This window comes from Rhinoraja longicauda, chromosome 35, assembly GCF_053455715.1.
Source record: "Rhinoraja longicauda isolate Sanriku21f chromosome 35, sRhiLon1.1, whole genome shotgun sequence".
Taxonomy (NCBI): domain Eukaryota; kingdom Metazoa; phylum Chordata; class Chondrichthyes; order Rajiformes; family Arhynchobatidae; genus Rhinoraja; species Rhinoraja longicauda.
The window spans coordinates 5,876,101-5,894,275 of record NC_135987.1 but is presented as its reverse complement, the minus strand read 5'-3'; the positions used below and the strand labels follow the sequence as shown (position 1 = coordinate 5,894,275).

At 43.2% G+C, this 18,175-nt stretch overlaps 1 protein-coding gene across 1 annotated transcript in view; it reads right to left on the bottom strand.

Annotated features, from left to right (window-relative positions):
• Positions 1-1,861: 1,861 nt before the first annotated feature.
• Positions 1,862-18,175, bottom strand: part of LOC144610033 (glutamate dehydrogenase, mitochondrial) — a 62,301-nt gene continuing 45,987 nt past the window's right edge. The window contains exons 7-13 of the mRNA XM_078428503.1: positions 17,369-17,506; positions 15,265-15,402; positions 14,581-14,661; positions 13,681-13,804; positions 11,423-11,514; positions 10,039-10,101; positions 1,862-4,316 (exon numbers count right to left, since the gene is read on the bottom strand). Of these exons, the coding sequence (XP_078284629.1) occupies positions 4,197-4,316; positions 10,039-10,101; positions 11,423-11,514; positions 13,681-13,804; positions 14,581-14,661; positions 15,265-15,402; positions 17,369-17,506 (756 nt within the window). The 3' untranslated portion in view covers positions 1,862-4,196. The remainder of the gene's footprint in view (positions 4,317-10,038; positions 10,102-11,422; positions 11,515-13,680; positions 13,805-14,580; positions 14,662-15,264; positions 15,403-17,368; positions 17,507-18,175) is intronic.

The window sequence follows — 18,175 nt, the reverse complement described above, 5'->3', positions numbered from 1 at the left end:
ATCATTCTCAATCAGTACCCCGTTCCTGCCTTCTCCCCATACCCCCTGACTCTGCTATCCTTAAGAGCTCTATCCAGCTCTCTCTTGAATGCATTCAGATAATTGGCCTCCACTGCCTTCTGAGGCAGAGAATTCCACAGATTCACAACTGACTGAAAAAGTTTTCCCTCATCTCAGTTTAAAGCAATTACTGACATGGCGCCCACTCAATCCACTGCAGCCTCCTCAGTCTGTCAGCCCACTCTGAGGACTGGTACGCTTTGCAGACTGTACGTGATACAATTTAAGCCATTAAATCCTTTCAAAACCTCCCACGGTTTTCAGTGAATACTTCCAGACAATAGTTCTGTACTGATAATTTTCCTCTGATTTTATTCAACCCAGTTGTCAGTTTGTTGAAATGAAGGGTCTCGAACCAAACCCCCCCCCGAGTTACTCCAGCATTTTGTGTCCGTCGTCAAATAAACTGGAATCTGCAGTCCTTTCCTACTGACTCAAGAAAAGCTTCTTTCCATCTACCATCAGGCTCTTGGACACTGCACAACTACCCTCAACTATGAATATCGAAGGACTGTCTTTAGTTGCATTAAAAACTTCAGGGTTTTATTTGCACTGGTATTGTGGTCATTCATTTGGATTTTAGTTTATTATATATTATGTGTAAAATTTATGCTGCTGCAAGAAGGGATTTCATTGTTCCATTGTAAGTACATGATAATTAAGCACTTGACTCGACTTGACCCTACCAGGGTTCGTTTTAAGCTGTTTGGCCCATTTTTCTCCAATGGCTTCTCCCTCTCTGATTTAGAAATAGAAAATAGGTGGAGAAGGCCATTCAGCCAGCCATTCAATAGGATCATAGCTGATCATCCAAAATCAACACCCCATTCCTGCTTTCTCCCCATATCCCTTGATTACGTTAGCCCTAGGAGCTATAATCTGTCTCCTGAAAACATCCAGTGAATTGGTCTCCACTGCCTTTTGTGGCAGAAAATTCCAGATTCACGACTCTCTGGGTGAAAAAGATGTTCCCTCATCTCAGTCCCAAATGGCCTACCCCTTATTTTTAAACAAGGGCCCCTGGTTCTGGACTCCCCCAACATCGGGAACATTTTTCCTGCATCTAACCTGTCCAATCCCTGAAGAATTTTATGTTTTTAAGATACCCTCTCATCCTTCTAAATTCCAGTGAATATAAGCCCAGTTGATCCATTCCTTAATTTCTTATACATTTTATTGATTTTGCATTCTACTTTACGCATCCATCTGAGATTTGTTTCTTTAATGATCACTTAATGCTTGGTATAAGAAAATAACTGCAGATGCTGGTACAAATCGATTTATTCACAAAATGCTGGAGTAACTCAGCAGGTCAGGCAGCATCTCGGGAGAGAAGGAATGGGTGACGTTTCGGGTCGAGACCCTTCTTCAGACTTAATCACTTAATGCTTGGGTTGTCTTTAGAAAGATTTCCACTTGTCTTCAGTCAAGTTAGTTTTAGTATTTTGCCCCTAATTGTTTACCCAACATCTTGAACTTAACAGCTGGTTCAAAACAAAGTTTGATGAAGATGGACACAAAATGCTGGAGTAACTCAGACTGAAGAAGGTCTCGACCCTGAACATCACAGGGTTCTCCAGAGATGCTACCTGACCCACTGAATCACTTCAGCATTTTGTGTTTATCTTCAGTGTAAACCAGCATCTGCAGGTCCTTCCTATAAAGTTTGATGATGGATGTTCCCAAAATGTTTGACACGTTCGAATGTCAAAAATTGGAGAAAACAGTTTGTTACGTATTACTGACAAGCTTCAGTAAAGGCTGAATCCATGAAAAAGCAGAAGTGATAACTCAGGGACACTTGAAAGGTCAAAAGTTTAATAATCTGAGAGTTCACCTTCATGCAATTACAAAGAATGTAGAAAAGAACACAAGACTGCGGTTTTAAAAAAGGTTTGTCCCAGGTGCATAAATGACATCAAGTACTTCATTGCACCCACTAGACCCAAATGCTTTAAAAAAAAAAGACAAATCTGACATGCTTAATCCTACAGAAATATGAAAGACATTCTCAGGATCCCTCTGCCATAGTTCCATCCTGGACATTCACCCAGGCGCCAGGGATGGGCGAAGCACACCTCAAAAACTCAGAAAATGGCAGCACCACCACCAAAGTCCTGCAGTTTTCAAGCAACCCATCTTGCCAAATGGATACGAGCAGCTCAGGGCAACCTGGTTTACTGTTGTGATAAAAGTGCATTGTCTCAAATGTAACAGGCAAAGTTGCAAGATCACTCTGCCTGTGTAATCTTCAAGAGAACATCACCAATATACAGGGCACAACAATGGACACTCACTCCTATGTAAAGTCAGCCTGAAGGCGTAACGGCTATGTGACTTTGCTTTCCTGGAACGAAGCTGAAGACAAAGTTTAGTCCACAGGGTTTACGGGACAAATATCTGGTTACAGTTAAAGTTTTGTTTTAAAAAAAAAAACTTTCACATCCGTTTAAACAACTCAAGATTGAAGAGATTTAAAAACAAAGACGAATGTTAATTAGCTTCCAAGCAGGCTTACAGAATTGAAGGCCCTCGCTGTTTTAATGGCTGCACAAGGTGAGGGAGTCATGACGAGCCTCCAAATTAAATGAGAAAGTGCAAAACAGGGAGTACGGCCAAGTCCTGCTTAAATTGTAAAAAAAAAAACTCATGTCCTCAGCTTTGAATGGAAATTCTAAAAGAACAACCACTGACAGATTGACTGGTGAACAAACTGCTTCTATAATTGCCTGGATTGGAGGTTAGGGTGTTCCCCCACTACACAATAGAGGGTGGATTTCAGCTTGTGAATTTTAAAAAACAGCAAGCGGTTTGAATGTCACAACGGCCACCTTGCATTTGTGCTTTCTGCACCCTGCCCGCCTCTCTCGACCAGGCACACACACGTGCTCAGGCTGCAGTCTCACTGACAGCCCACACCCAGAGGGCTCAAACATCAGCTTAACACAAGTAGCAGAAAAGTGGCTGCACTGTGACACTGGTGGAAAATAAACTAAGATGGCATATTTTCTAAGCAGAGGGATTTGTGGAGGGAAAGTAAGAAAATCAAGGCAGATAAGGAAGTTTTATCCTGGGAATTAGCTTCCTATACATATTTGTACAACTTCCCATCTCTACTCATTGGTCCTCTTTGGCTGGATTCACTTTCACAAGGCAACTTTGTAATGGGCTTGCTATTATTCACCCAATATAAGTCAGCTGCATTTTAAGTAATCTGTTCCTTAATCTTACGATATTATTTGGTACAATCTCCACCTGTCAGCCAACTTGCCCGAAATTTCCAATTTGTGGAAACCCAAGCTGTTAGAATTGCTGCTCTTTAAATGCAAACCTCCAATTGTTAGCAAGCTAATCCAAGCATCACAATGGGGTGTAACCCTAACCAGCTAAAGTCAAGGGGCAACATTTGCAACAGGACCAACGAATAATTGGGAAGAGGAATCCAGCCTATTTTAGTTCTTAAAAAACCCAGGAACACCAGCCAATTGTTGCGACACTACCGCCTAGCTAGTTATAAAAAATAATTCTGGCTAAATATCAATTATTAGTATACAATTTTTAAAAACCGATCTGTGCAAATACTGCTGCACACAAACAATATTGTTCAGCCCCTCCGTACGCATTGGGTTCTGGTACTATTGTGCAAGGTGTGCTATGAATTGAAGATCTTTGCAATAGTCAAATGCAGATGGTGGGATGCCAAACGTGTGGTGAAATCCACTCCAGGAGGGGATTTATCTGCAGAAAAATAGCCTTTCCAGAACACAATGGGTTTCCACCCTCATCGGTAAGAATTTTAGTTGCTGTAAATGAACCCGCAGAGAGATTCTGTTGGCTAGTTGGATGCCACACAAAGGAAAACAAAAATCCTTGTTCAGTAAATGTAACATGGCTCCCACTTGCCAGCAGTGTAAGATTGTGAAAATTTTCTGTAAGCCTTAATTATGATACTTGGGTTACATTAATTGATTATTCAAGCTATCGACTAATTCTGGCAGCTTCTATTGGAGAATTAGTGTCCCAATGGTTTAAAAGGCAAAAAGGAAAAGGAAAAAGCAACAGGACATATGCAAACATTTGATATGTCAGGCTGGGAGAGCGGAAGCAGGGTTCGATGAGGACGGGTGAAACCCGCCCTATGTGAAGGTCAGTCCAGCTTCGTTATACACTTTGAAGACTTTCTCAATGGCATTGACATAAGCAGCTGTTCTCAAATCCAGGCCCAGGTCATATTTCATTGCTGTGCGCATTATTTGCTGCAAGGAAACATAAAACACGTTAGCAATGAATGTACATGCTCTTCTTCAATCCCCCCCCCACTCCCGCCATTGGCATGCTTTTCTGGAACTCGGCACGGATCACCGCCCAGCAGCCAGGTATTCCTCCTGCTCCCCTATCAAGAGACGCAGGCCATCCCCATATCATTCAAACACGACAGCCAAACTGAATTCAATCCAAAGGAGGACATAAAGTACGAGTGTCATTTAGCAGGTCAGGGAGCATCCCTGATGTGGGACGTTTCGGGTCAGGACTCTTCTGACTGATTGCAGGGGTTGGGAAAGAAGCTGGAAGAGGGGAGGGGCAGGACAAATATAGGCATACAGCGTGGAAACAGGCACACCGAGTAGATACTGACCAGCGATTGCCCCATACACTAGCACTACCCTACACACTTGGGGCAATTTGCAATTTTACCAAAACCAATTAACCTACAAACCTGCTTGCCTTGAGCATGGGGGGGGGGGGAAACCGGAGCACCCGCAGAGAACCCACACGGCCAGAGGGAGAACGTACAAACTCCATACCAACTGCACCCGTAGTCATGATCAAACCTGGGTCTCTGGCACTCTACGCAGTAACTCTGCTGCCCAAATTCTAGTCAGATAGATCCCATACATGGATTAAAGAGCAAGTCCCGAGGCGAGTTACATCAGTTGACAATTGCATTAAGCATTTCCAGCAAATTTAGGTAGGTTAAAATCAAATAGAACTTCTCCACTGGCTGCTGTTATAGCCAACAGAAGAAGACAGATGTGACTGCTTGAATTTTAGATTTAGAGATACAGCGCGGAAACAGGCCCTTCGGCCCACCGGGTCCGCGCCGCCCAGCGATCCCCGCACATTAACACTATCCTAAACACACTAGGGACAATTTTTACATTTGCCCAGCCAATTAACCTACAAACGTGTACGTCTTTGGAGTGTGGGAGGAAACCGAAGATCTCGGAGAAAACTCACGCAGATCACGGGGAGAATGTACAAACTCCTTACAGTCGGCACCCGTAGTCAGGATCGAACCTGAATCGCCGGCGCTGCAACTCTACCGCTACGCCACCGTGCCAGTCAGTAATCTTGGCCCCAGATAACAATGCAAGTGGTCTTCAGCGCAGTGTTCCCGGCACAACCACAATCAGTGCATCACTGACTTTCAGTCAATCACAAGATCAGAATTGGCAATGATTACTGACGATTGCATTCGCACCGTCGCAAAAATAATAATATCTATTTGCCAGGGCAGCATTCAGGCTTGGACAACATCCAGCTTGTACGGAGAAAGCAACTGAGGTAGACACAAAATGTTGCAGTAACCCAGCGGGACAGGCAGCATCTCTGGAAGGAATGGGTGACCCTTCTCTGGACCTCTGGAGAAAACAACATCTATATCACCAACACTTTGCCCAATAACCTCCACCTAGAGACTCTGCCCAACTCCCCTCAATACCCAATGACGTTACCAACACCAAATCCTCCACTGCCAATATTGTTCAGTGACACTACTGCCCCAACTACATCAATGCCATGGCTAAAAATATAGGACGGAATCTGGGTACTCTGACAATTGAATGGTTCTCTAGCACCTTCGCTCCATTTCAAGGGAGCTAGATGGCAAACTAGAAGGGTGCAGCTCTAACCCCATGCAGCTCAATATCATGCGAACAAAAACTCTCGCTTTATTGGCACTCCGTCAATTATGATAACACTTTTCATGCACCACAAAATACACTGCAACAGCATGTCAGCACTAAAAATTGAATTTGCAACCACTACTGCACAGGGCAGGTGCGCAGGGACATCTGCATTCTCCCTTCATGTCATACACACATTCTATCTTGACAGTATATTGATCACATTTTATTGTCATTTCATCAAAGTCCTAGTGCTCCCTCCCTGAAATGCATCTTTATAAAGACAGATGCAAAGGGGGAATGTCCATGTTAATAAAAGCAAGAATTTCAGGTTGCGTGCCAGATCGTTGGATCATATACTTCACGCTTCTGTTAAACAAAAGAAGACTAGTTGTTTTGCATGTCAATAAAGCCAGGCATTACAAATTCCATCACACAGCACCTCATATTTCACTTGGGTAGTTTACACTCCAGCGGTATGAACATTAACTTCTCTAACTTCAGATAGTCCCTGCTTTCCTTCTCTATCCCCTCCCCCTTCCCAGTTCCCCCACTAGTCTTCCTGTGCTGCATTCAATATTTGTCAATAGTCAATAGTCGTTTATTTGTCACATACACATAAATGTGTAGTGAAATGAAACATTACCCGCAGTTGAACAATAAGACCAATAAGAATAATCAATAAAAATGCAATAACACATACAATCACAACTAACACCAAACAAAAAGAAACATCCATCACAGTGAGTCTCCTCCAGTCACCTCCTCACTGTGATGGAAGGCCAAAAATGTATTTTTCTTTTCCCTGCCGTCTTCTCCCGCGGTCAGACTGTTGGAGTTGCCACATCGGGGCGGTCGGGGCTCCCAACATTGAAGCCCCCCGCTGGACGGTGAAAGGTCCACGGCCTATTCCAGGCCGCGCCAGACGGTGAAAGGTCCGCGGCGGGCCGACCCAAGCCCCGCGATTCGGGGCGGGCGAACACGCTGCCTCTGCCGCTGCCGGAGCTCCCGATGTCGGCCCCCACCCAGGGGCCTGCGGGCTTCCGACGTCCACTCGGCCCACGCCGGAGCCTCCGGAGACGAGTCGCAGCCGCTCCCGCAGCATCCGCAGGCAGCCAGCGCCGCAGGTGGTGAGTCCGGGCCGTGGGCTCTGCGAACCAGAGCCCCAGGTGGTCCCAGGTGCATGGCCGGTGGTAGGCCGCAGCGGGAACGGAGACAGGCACAGAAACAAAGGTCCCGTCTCCGTTCGGGAGAGATAATTTTACAGTTCCCGTTCCCTCCCACCCCCTCCCCCCCACATAACATACAAACACTACACCATATTAAAACTACAATTCAGACAAAAACAACAAAAAACACAAAAGACAGACGGACTGCAGGCAAGCCGCAGCTGCGACGGCAGAGCGTCCCACCCCCTCCCCTGACATCAGTCTGAAGAAGGGTCTCGACCCGAAACGTCACCCATTCCTTCTCTTCCGAGATGCTGCCTGACACGCTGAGTTACTCCAGCATTTTGTGCCTACCTTCTATTACAAATTCCCCATTGCATTCCTGTACATGGTTTCTGCTTGCCTCAGTGACAAAAGGAAGAGCTGTGATAAAACTAGCACTTGCGACTTTGAGTCAGGGACTGTTTGGGTTAAGGCTCAGTTCAGCGTGTGCTGTACGACTTCTAACCTTAATCCTATCACTTAACAACTGTTGAATAACCAGTGCACTGTAAGGTAGAAAGTAGAAAGGTAGGGGCAAAGTTGATGGTCAGAAGATTGCAAATTTTTTTTTAAATTAATTATCGACATTAATATATTTCCTGTAAGGAAATAACTGCAAATGCTGGTACAAATCGAAGGTATTGATTCACAAAATGCTGGAGTAACTCAGCAGGTCAGGCAGCATCTCAGAAGAGAAGGAATGGGTGACGTTTCGGGTCAGTCTGAAGAAGGGTCTCGAAACGTCACCCAAATTAATATATTTCCTGAATGGCATAAATGTTTGGCTGTGAATTTCAACTTCTGCGAGGTATAGCATCGTGCCACAATGCTAACACTTGCATCCAAGTCTAAACATTAAATATTTAAAACAAGTAAAAAAACAGCATTACTCAATAAGTGAGAAAATGCAAGACAGCAAAAATACAAACCACTATGAATAGAAATGTGAATTAGTAAGAACAAAACTATTCACATTTTTGAAGACCAGAATCAAGAATCAGAATAAAACCTTTACTGACCCATATTAAATGGCACTTTAAACAGGACTGATCATTGCGTTATTAAGAGTGGCAAAAAAAATTAATTCCAGCTATTGTAAATTAATTCCAGTTATTGTAAATAAATTCAAGCTATTGTAAATAAATTCAAGCTATTGTACCGGAGATACGTTTATATCTTTCAAGAGAGGATGAAAAGGTTGTTTCCTTTGAGAGCAAAGGATGAACCTCAAAGATTTACAAGGATGTTGCCAGAACTAGAGGGTCTGAGCTACAGCGAGAGGTTGAATAGGTTGGGACTCTATTCCGTGGAGCACTGGAGGATGAGGGGTGATCTTAAAGAAGTGTATAAAATCATGAGGAATAGATCGAGTAGATGCCCAGAGTCTCTTTACCCGAGTAAGTGAATCGAGGACCAGAGGGTACAGGTTTAAGGTGAAGAGGAAAAGATTTAATAGGAATCAGAGAGGCAACTTTTTAATACAAAGGGCGGTGGATGTAAAGGACAAGCTGCCAGAGGAGGTAGTTGAGGCAGGGACTATCCCAACGTTAAAGAAACAGTTCGACAGGTACATGGATAGGACAGGTTTGAAGGAATATGGGCCAAACACGGGCGGGTGGGACTAGTGTAGCTGGGACATGTTAGTCAGTGTACGACTCTATAAGAGGCATGGTCAGCATGTTTTAACGTGGTGGCATTGCGGCCATCAATATCGGAAAGCAGTGAAGAAATCAAGTAGGGGATTTAGAAGCTAAACCTTTCCTGGTCTGCAGATGGTGCTTGCTCCTACCATGTTATCTCAAGGCAATCTATTGATGGAAAACTAGGTGAGCACAAGAGGAAGGGATTAGAGGGATTAAGGGATTATGGCAATAGTGCTAAATGAGAGGTTGGACTGAATGGTGTAATTCTGCACTGTATATTTTGAACCATTCTTTGTAATGGAGATGCCACTCTCCAATTCAATTGACTGCAAAAGATTGCATGGTTCATTTTAAGAGGGGAGTAATACGAGTCACTTGAGTAATATCCACCCTTCAACTTCACTCATCCATCCCTTTGTAGTTATTTGAAATCCTGTGTGCAAAATAGTGGCCATATTGCCCAATTTAACAATGTTTTCGAGAAGTCCACTAGTAGCCATGGAGCATTTTAGCATCCACAAAGTCACGTACAAAAACAAAGCTTTTTTTCCCCTAAATTAAATGCCAAAAATCAAGGTAATTTGAATAATTCCAGGCTTCATAGAGTACAGAACAATAATGGTAGAAGAAGCCACTGTTGTCACACAAAACTCAAACCAGAAAGCATACTGTAAGAGTTAACATTAGGCAAGCAGCTATGTGAGTACTATTGTAGGAGTAATCTGTAAGACCTCTTGTGTTTTTCTAATGTGCAGCACAAGTCATGGCTGGCCGCATCTGTCTGATATCAGCAACTAGCTCTCAAGGTTCAGATCTGTTAAGAAAAACCTCCTGCCCCATGTGACTAAAGTTTTGTTTCAGAGATGTGACGGTTTCGTTTCAGAGATGTGACGGTTTCGTTTCAGAGATATGACTAGGTTTCGTTTCAGAGAATAGAAAAATCACATTGGACATTGTAAAATTACCATATAAGGCCGTAACGGAAAGCCTCCGGTGCACTGTTAAGGGTATAAATGTGTGTGTATGTAAACGATCAGAGAGAGAGAGACTGCACTAGTTGCCCAAGCGTCAATGGACGTTTTTGCAACTAGACTCTCTCCCACCTTGGTGAGTATAATAAACGAACTCGGTTGTCTGCCTGTTTTCTGTTAATAGGTCATAGACTACAACAATACCCACAGTCCATTAATCTAAACAACACCTTTCCCATATACATACCTTTGCTGAGCGTTCCATGGTATAAGCAAGACCAGAGTGGACAATATCCTTCTCAGAGGCACCCTATTTTAAAAAATAATAGACAGAACCGGTGTAAGGAAATATGAACAGTTTATGAAGTAGTCAGTCTGTCAGAACAAATTAAGATATTATTTCTAGCTTTTTCCAAACCCGATGAAAAGGTTGTTGATGTTTCGCTTCAATGTTTCTCACTCCCAAGCTGCATATCTTCTGATATTTTATTTTTGTTCAGGAGACAAGATGTTCTCGTTAAAATGGGCATCGCCACGTTCTCAGACTAGGAGGCTCGAGCGTTCACCTGCGTGCTTCAAAATTGGGAGGTAGAAAAGGCCACCAGAAGTCAATTTAGTTTCAAATTATGATTTGGGCCTTGAGTCAGGCTTGGACTTAAATCATGCGATTTGTATTTAAGCATTGCTTTTTTTCCCCCAAGACTTTAAACGTTTTCAATTGGCATTCATTTATCGATTTTCTACCTCCCAATCAGGCTATTGAACGCTACAACTTCCATTAAGCTCTGAACTACATAGACTTATTGTTATTATTGTAGTTTGTTGTTTTGTATGTGCTTATGCGTATATATGTGTGCACGTGTGTGCGTGTACATGTGTGCCTGCGTGTGTATGTGTATATATACACACAGAACATTTTTTCTCGTTTATCATATTGTTTACAGTGTACTATGTTTACATATTCTGTTGTGCTGCTGCAAGTAAGAATGTCATTGTTTTATCTGGGACATATGACAATAAAACACTCAAAGAGACGTAGGAAGGAACTGCAGATGCTGGTTTACACCGAAGATGGACACGAAATGCTGGAGTAACTCAGCAGGTCAGGCAGCATCTCTGGAGAAAAGGAATAGGTGACGCTTCGGGTCAGAGTCTGAAGAAGGGTCTCAACTAGAAACGTCACCTATTCCTTTTCTCCAGAGATGCTGCCTGACCTGCTGAGTTACTCCAGCATTTCGTGTTGGACAGTGCGTAGACAGTAAAGCTTTAGTCCGTGTTGAATTATATTCAGGATTATATTCCCAACTCTCAGTATGTATTGTGGTTAAACCAGGACATTAGAGGTCTGAATTATACAGCACAGAAACAGGCTCTTCAGTTTAACTCGTTTATGTTGGCCAAGGAGTCTTCCACACTTGGTCCGATTTGACCCCCGGTCATTTTTCCTATCAAAGTACCTGTCCAAACGCTTTTTATATATTACAATTGTATCTGTCTCGGCCGTTTCCTCTGGCAGCTTGTTCCATTTACCCACCGCCCACAGTGTAAAAAGGACTTGGTTTTGCTGCCCATTGGATTCGGGAACAGAGCTGGAGGTTTGGATGAAAAGAGAACAAGTCCCCAAGACTCACCGCTATTCTGGCTTGGAATTCCGCTGTGGGAACGACTGGTATTGTGCCGCCGAGCTTGCCAAACTTCCTCTCTAAGCTTTCCTGGACGGACACTGAGGGTAAAGAAAACATCAGAGTCAAAATTCAGTTGTAAATATCTGGCATCTACTGCATAGACAGCAATTTCCATTCATCCAAAGCAGGATGAAAACAAGTGTGTAGGAAGGAACTGCAGATGCTAGTTTTTACCGTAGATACAACATGCTGGAGTAACATAGCAGGTCAGGCAGCATCTCTAGAGTAAATAGATGATATTTGGGTTGGAACCCACCCTCAGATGAATACCCACTGAGAATTGAGTCCGAAGAAGGGTTCTGACCCAAATCTTCACTATTCTTTTTCCCCACATATGCTGCCTGACCCACTGAGTTATTCCACCATGTTGTGTCCATCTTCTAGATGAAATCAACTTCTTTTAGATTAAAATCTGGGTAACATTAGAAAAGTAAAGTATAGAATTTGAGCAAAATGCAAAGTGCTGGATTAACTCAGCTGGTCAAGCAGCGTCTGTGGAGGGAATGGATATTCGACGTTTCGGGTTGGGAACCTTCTTTCGACTTGGAATGATTTTGAAGTCTATTATAAAGACCAAGCAGTCGAAACTTAAAACCAAAAAGGGCTAATCTGTCATAAGGCTAAAAAGTTTGAAATTTGCACTACACTTCCAGAAAGGCTGCCTGTCCTGAGGAGCTATTCCAGCATTTTCTGTTGTTATGTGACACCATTGCTCTGCTATTCAATGGATTCTGTTTTCATTTTCCTTTCAACAATATTGACTTATGTCGTGAGCCTTCATCCCAGATCATCAATTTAAAAGTAATCAGTGCTGATGTAGACCAGCGAAGGATATGGGTTCTTTCGGCAGAGGTTAGCCCAAACTGGACATAATGAGGGCACTCTTTTAGAAAGGAGGTGAGGAGGAACTTAGCCAGAGAGTAGTTAATCTGTGAAACTCATTGCTTCAGAGGGCTGTAGAGGCCAAGTCAGTGGATATTTATGGCAGAGATGGACAAATTCTCGATTAGAACAGGTGTCAAGGGTTATGGGGGGAGGGCAGGAAAATGGGATTAGGAGGCAGAGATCAGCCATGAATGAATGATGTAGACTCAATGGACCGAATGGCCCGATTCTACTCCTATAACTTGTGAATGTCTAACACTAAACCAAGTCAAACCTTGTCAATTCTTTACTAAATCATTTGTGCCTCAGCCAGAGACAAGGCTGTGATTCGATCAAGTTATCTACTCTGCGCTAGGTAACACAACCTGAGACTCTGCAAGTACCACTGTCCATTTTACCGCATACATTTTGGAGATGGTAAACATTTAATAGCCAATTAACTATTTTCAGAGTTACAAATTTTGTTCTATTAGCCCAAGTGGGTTCTGTAGAAAATATGGTCTATGGCAGTTAGATTGGAACAATGTGCTCCTCCACATAGTGCTAAATTATATATCTGGACATGAGAATTGCAACCGACCGTGTTAATGTCCACCATTTGAACAAACTGCAGGATGGACTAAAGCTTTACTGTCGACATTTATCAGTTTGTTGCCAGACACAGGTGATGGGGAACAAGAGTCAGCAAAACACTCATGTATTTAATCTTAGGGTAAAAATCTGGGAAAAAAGGTAAGCTTTACCAAGACACCAAGCCTGAAACTGTACTTTCATAATGACCTGACTAGAACCCGTGACAAATTTATTTATTTTCTCTGCTGGATTATAACCAAGATAATTGGAGAAAGGTTTCAAGACAGTGACTCCTCAAATATGACTCCTTCACAGCAAACATTACTACAATCGTTCAGAAAGAATTCAAACTCGATGCCTAAAATTGAAGTCTCTATCCAATTCTAATACTAATGAAAATAGAAATCTAAATAGGGTCTAGGCTGTGAGCATCTTACCCAAATGATATATCTGCTTAGTTACTCCAGCACTCTGTCTTTTTTTATGCAAACCAACATCGGCTGTTCCTTGTACATCCCCACTCCCACACGCCCCACCTCCACCCCACCCCCCGCCATGCCCTCTCTCCCCCCCCCCCCCCCCGCCACGCCACACCCCTTATAGTTCTTCCTCTGCTCAATTTAAGGTTTGCAAAACCATTTTAGCAGCAGAGCAATTCATTCTAAAAATCACAAGACCACTTTCGCTGCTCAGCGCGGTAGTGACCTTCAGTGCTGTGCTCGTAAATGCACACAAGCATTACTTACTTAGCAGGTGGTAGTTGGAGTCGCGCTCATATTTGAAGGTCAGCCGGCCATAGCTGACATGATTCAAATTTTTCAACCACTCAAAGTAGGAAACAGTGACACCACCAGCATTCAAGTATAGATCCTGCAAAGGGAAGACAAATGGTTGCAGAGGTGTGAATCGCAGCGCCCAGATGGCACTGTGCCAAAGCACCAACCTCTAGTATCTCAGGTACATTTGTCACTCAAGATTTTATTCCCAAATTCTGCATAGGGAAAGGCAGGGGATTAGTTGCTATCAACTAGACCCTTCTGCTCACGCTGGTTTCTGCTCGCACTCAGGAGATTAGACCAAAAACACAAATTAAATTAAATTATTTCAGTAGATACCTTTGAGGAAAAGTGGCATTAACATGCAAAAGAGCCCAGTAGGAAAAAGGCAGGTAGGTCCTTGTTGGCTTCACTCATGTTGGCTTCATTCCTGCTGGCTTCATTCATTTATGAGAATGCCACATGGAGTAGACCTGATGGGCCTATTTCGGTTCCTGTGTCTTATGGAGAATAAGGCAAATTTTTAAACAGGTCACTAATCTGCTACTGGAGCCCGTTTCACACTACTAACAAAAACTGGTTTTCCTCACTTAGTTTGTGAATTCCTCCTAAAATTAATATCATTGTTGGTAAAAGACAAGAGTGGAATTTTAATTTCAATGGGAAGTCAACTCAAAATATCTCCATATTAAAGCCACAGAAAATCCACCCAATTGTACTGACGAACAGGAAAGTCACAGGAAGCTAAAACAAGCAAAACAAGAAAATAACTAAACGGTCACTTCTGAATAGACTACTACAAATCAGCAGCCATGAACAAACAACGTCAGTAGCCATGAGCATGAAACAGAAAGCCAAGCCACAACTCACTGGAATAACCATGATGTTCCGTTCCATGAAGATCTTGTCAGCTGCTGGAGTCATTGGCCCATTGGCACCCTCGGCAATAATCTGGAAAGTAAATGATTGGAATTGTTACAATGAAAACCTAAATATTTCCTTCCTTTCCGCTGTGACCGCCGGTCCTTTCTTCAAAAGTGCTGTAGCCTCCTCCAGTCCTTCGAGCTCAGATCTTCAAGCTTCTTCAAATTCTGTTCTTATGTGCACTCCTTGGCCCACAACAATAGCAACACTGGTCACATTATCAGGACACTGACACATGTTAAGATAAATCTAATGGCTTCCATTCTCTCAATGGTCGTTACATGTGCACATGCTGGGAAAGGAGTAAAGCAAGATCACAGTCAGGTAAGATAACTTCCAGTTGGCCTGATCTTGCACACAAGGAATTTTATGACAGAAGGAAAGGATAAAAGTTGGACAGAAAGTGCACGTTTTTAATATAAACTGTAAATTCCTAAAACTAAGCAAGGATGTATTAATGTTTTGGTCAACATTTGGTGAAGAAGCAAATGTTTCTCTAAACTCGGCGAAGATGCAATGGGCTAATGGTGAATGGGCATGATGGCCTTCAGAGCACAAATCATAAATATATTACTTTAATTGGGACGAGAATAAAAGACATTCTCTCTTCACTGAATGATTTCTCCTCACCTTTGCTTTAACTTTCCATGCATTGTTCTTGGTCATCTGCTTCTCACCGGCAGCTGGGATGAGAATGTCGCATTCTGACTCCAGGATATTTCCTTCATACGGCTGAGCTTTGGGGAATCCAACAATAGTTCCATTTGCCTGTGTACACAAGACAAGGTAACAAGGGCTCAAATCTTCCACACACGGCAATTTGGTAACAAGAATCTTGTTCACAATTTTGGTGGCAAGAAAGTTAATGCATTATAATTTAGTTTAGAGATACAGCGTGGAAGCAGATTCTTCGGCCCCACTCAGTCCCTGCCGAGCAGCGATCACATGTACACTAGTTCTATCCTACACATTGGGGACAATTTACAGAGGCCAACAAATCTACAAACCTGCATGTCTTTGGGACATGGGAGGAAACCCACATGATCACAGGGAGAACGTACAAACTTCATACAGACAGCACCCGGGATCAAACTCGGGTGTCTGCCGCTGTAAGGCAGCAACTCTATTGCGGCACCACTTTGCCACCCTTAATGAAGAAATTCCAGGGGCTCAGATATCTAAAACTATACAACTATACAAGGAAAAACTTGAGCTGCTCTTAACTCTCATCCCATTATCATATCATATCATATATATACAGCCGGAAACAGGCTTTTTCGGCCCACCAAGTCCGTGCCGCCCAGCGATCCCCGTACATTAACACTATCCTACACCCACTAGGGACAATTTTTACATTTACCCAGCCAATTAACCTACATACCTGTACGTCTGTGGAGTGTGGGAGGAAACCGAAGATCTCGGAGAAAACCCACGCAGGTCACGGGGAGAACGTACAAACTCCTTACAATGCAGCACCCGTAGTCAGGATCGAACCCGAGTCTCCGGCGCTCCATTCACTGTAAAGCAGCAACTCTACCGCTGCGCCACCGTGCCGCCCATTGCTGGGATAGAAATCACTTCTCGTATTTGCAATATATATTTCAAAAGAATCAAGATTGGCACAACATGCTGGAGTAATTCAGCAGGACTGGCAGCATCTCTGGAGAGAATGGGTAATGTTTCAACAGTGATAGCTCCACATCCAGCATAGTGACTAGAAAACGAAGTTCTCCAGAAGTTGTTCCTAGAGCCTATATTCAAACATTTTTGTTCAATGGAGGTTCTTACAAAAATATTCTCTACTATTTCAAGGCATTAAGCTTTAACGTTAAAAGAAATGCTAGTTGGCTTTTAAAAATAGATGCTGATAATGAGAGGGCTAGATCGGGTGAACACAGAGTCTTTTGCCCAGAGTGGGGTAAATTGAGAATCAGAGGACATTGGTTGAAGGTGAGGGGGGATGATTTAATGGAAACCAGAGGGGTAAGTATTATTTTTTTTACACAAAGGGTAGTGGGTGTATGGAACAAGCTGGTACTATTGCAAAGTTTAAAAAACATTTAGACAGGTAATGGATAGGATAGGTTGAGAGGGATATGGGCTAAATGCAGGCAGCTGGGGCACAGGTAGATGCGGCACATTGATGTGGGCAGGTTGGTCCAAAGGGCCTGTTTCCACACTGTATGACTCTAATCAAGTGGCTGTCAATGAGTAAAAGTGCGAGTCTTTTGAAAATGACCAGTTCTTATGCTTCATGCAGTACAAATTTCTATGCTGCACACATTTAGTATTTACAAGAAAAGCACAAAATACTGGAAATCTGAACTTGAAATCATGAGAGGAATAGATCGGGTAGATGCACAGAGTCTCTTGCCCAGAGAAGGGGAATCGAGGACCAGAGGACATAGGTTCAAGGTGAAGGGGGAAAAATGTAATAGGAATCTGAAGGGTAACTTTTTCACACAAAGGGTGGTGGGTGTATGGAACAAGCTGCCAGAGGAGGTGAGGCTGGAACTATTCCATTGTTTAAGAGACAGTTAGACAGGTACATGGATAGGACAGGTTTAGAGGGATGTGGGCCAAGTGGGACTAGTGTAGCTGGGACATTGTTGGCCGGTGTGGGCAAGTTGGGCTGAAGGGCCTGTTTCCTCACTGTATCACAAATCTATGACTCTCTATCTGCTGCCTGACCTGCAAAGTATTTAGAGTGGAGTTTAATTTAATATTTACTTACCAGTTTGTAATCCTCTAGTTCCTTGGGATCAATTCCGTCATTACTCCAAATGGCACCGTCCACCTCACCAACACCCACGCACTTGGCTCCATAGCGGTGAAGGTATCTCATGGAGTGCATGCCTACATTACCAAATCCCTGTGTGATACGATGGAAAACAACACTCGCTATCGTTAACATTGGCAATATATGCGAACCTCTTCAAGAGCATTGAATTTCAGTGCTTCCCCAAGGATGATGTATTGGGCTCTGAAAGCCCAAAAAATTCACAAATTCACAATTTTTTTTTCAAATTCGCAAATTTTCGATTCATTGTCCAAGTGATCTCTCTAGAGAATGGTTCTATAAATTAGTACCTCAAATGGTGTAGTCAACGCCTGTTCTTCTGTTAACCGCAAAACTCAAGAGCCAGGATGGTTTATTAGTTAGTAGGAAGAAAACCAATGGTTTCTTTTTCATTACTCCAGGACACCAATTGGATAATCCAGCAAAACTCAAGAGCTAGGATGGTTTATTAGTTAGTAGGAAAAAAAAGGTTTATTTTTCATTACTCCAGGACACCAATTGGATAATCCAGCAAGGGTAGGTTATAGACAATAGGTGCAGGAGTAGGCCATTCGGCCCTTCAAGCCAGCACCGCCATATACATATGTGGCGGTCCATGGGTATTAGGCCACTCCTAGGGTCAGTCCCCTCGGCACTTGACGGACAGGGTCGAGGGACTGCCCACAGGCTACGGGGTTTCTACTCAGGGCTTTTTGGGGGAGTGTTTCATCCCTTCGGTGGAACTCGTTGTGAGTGGATGCT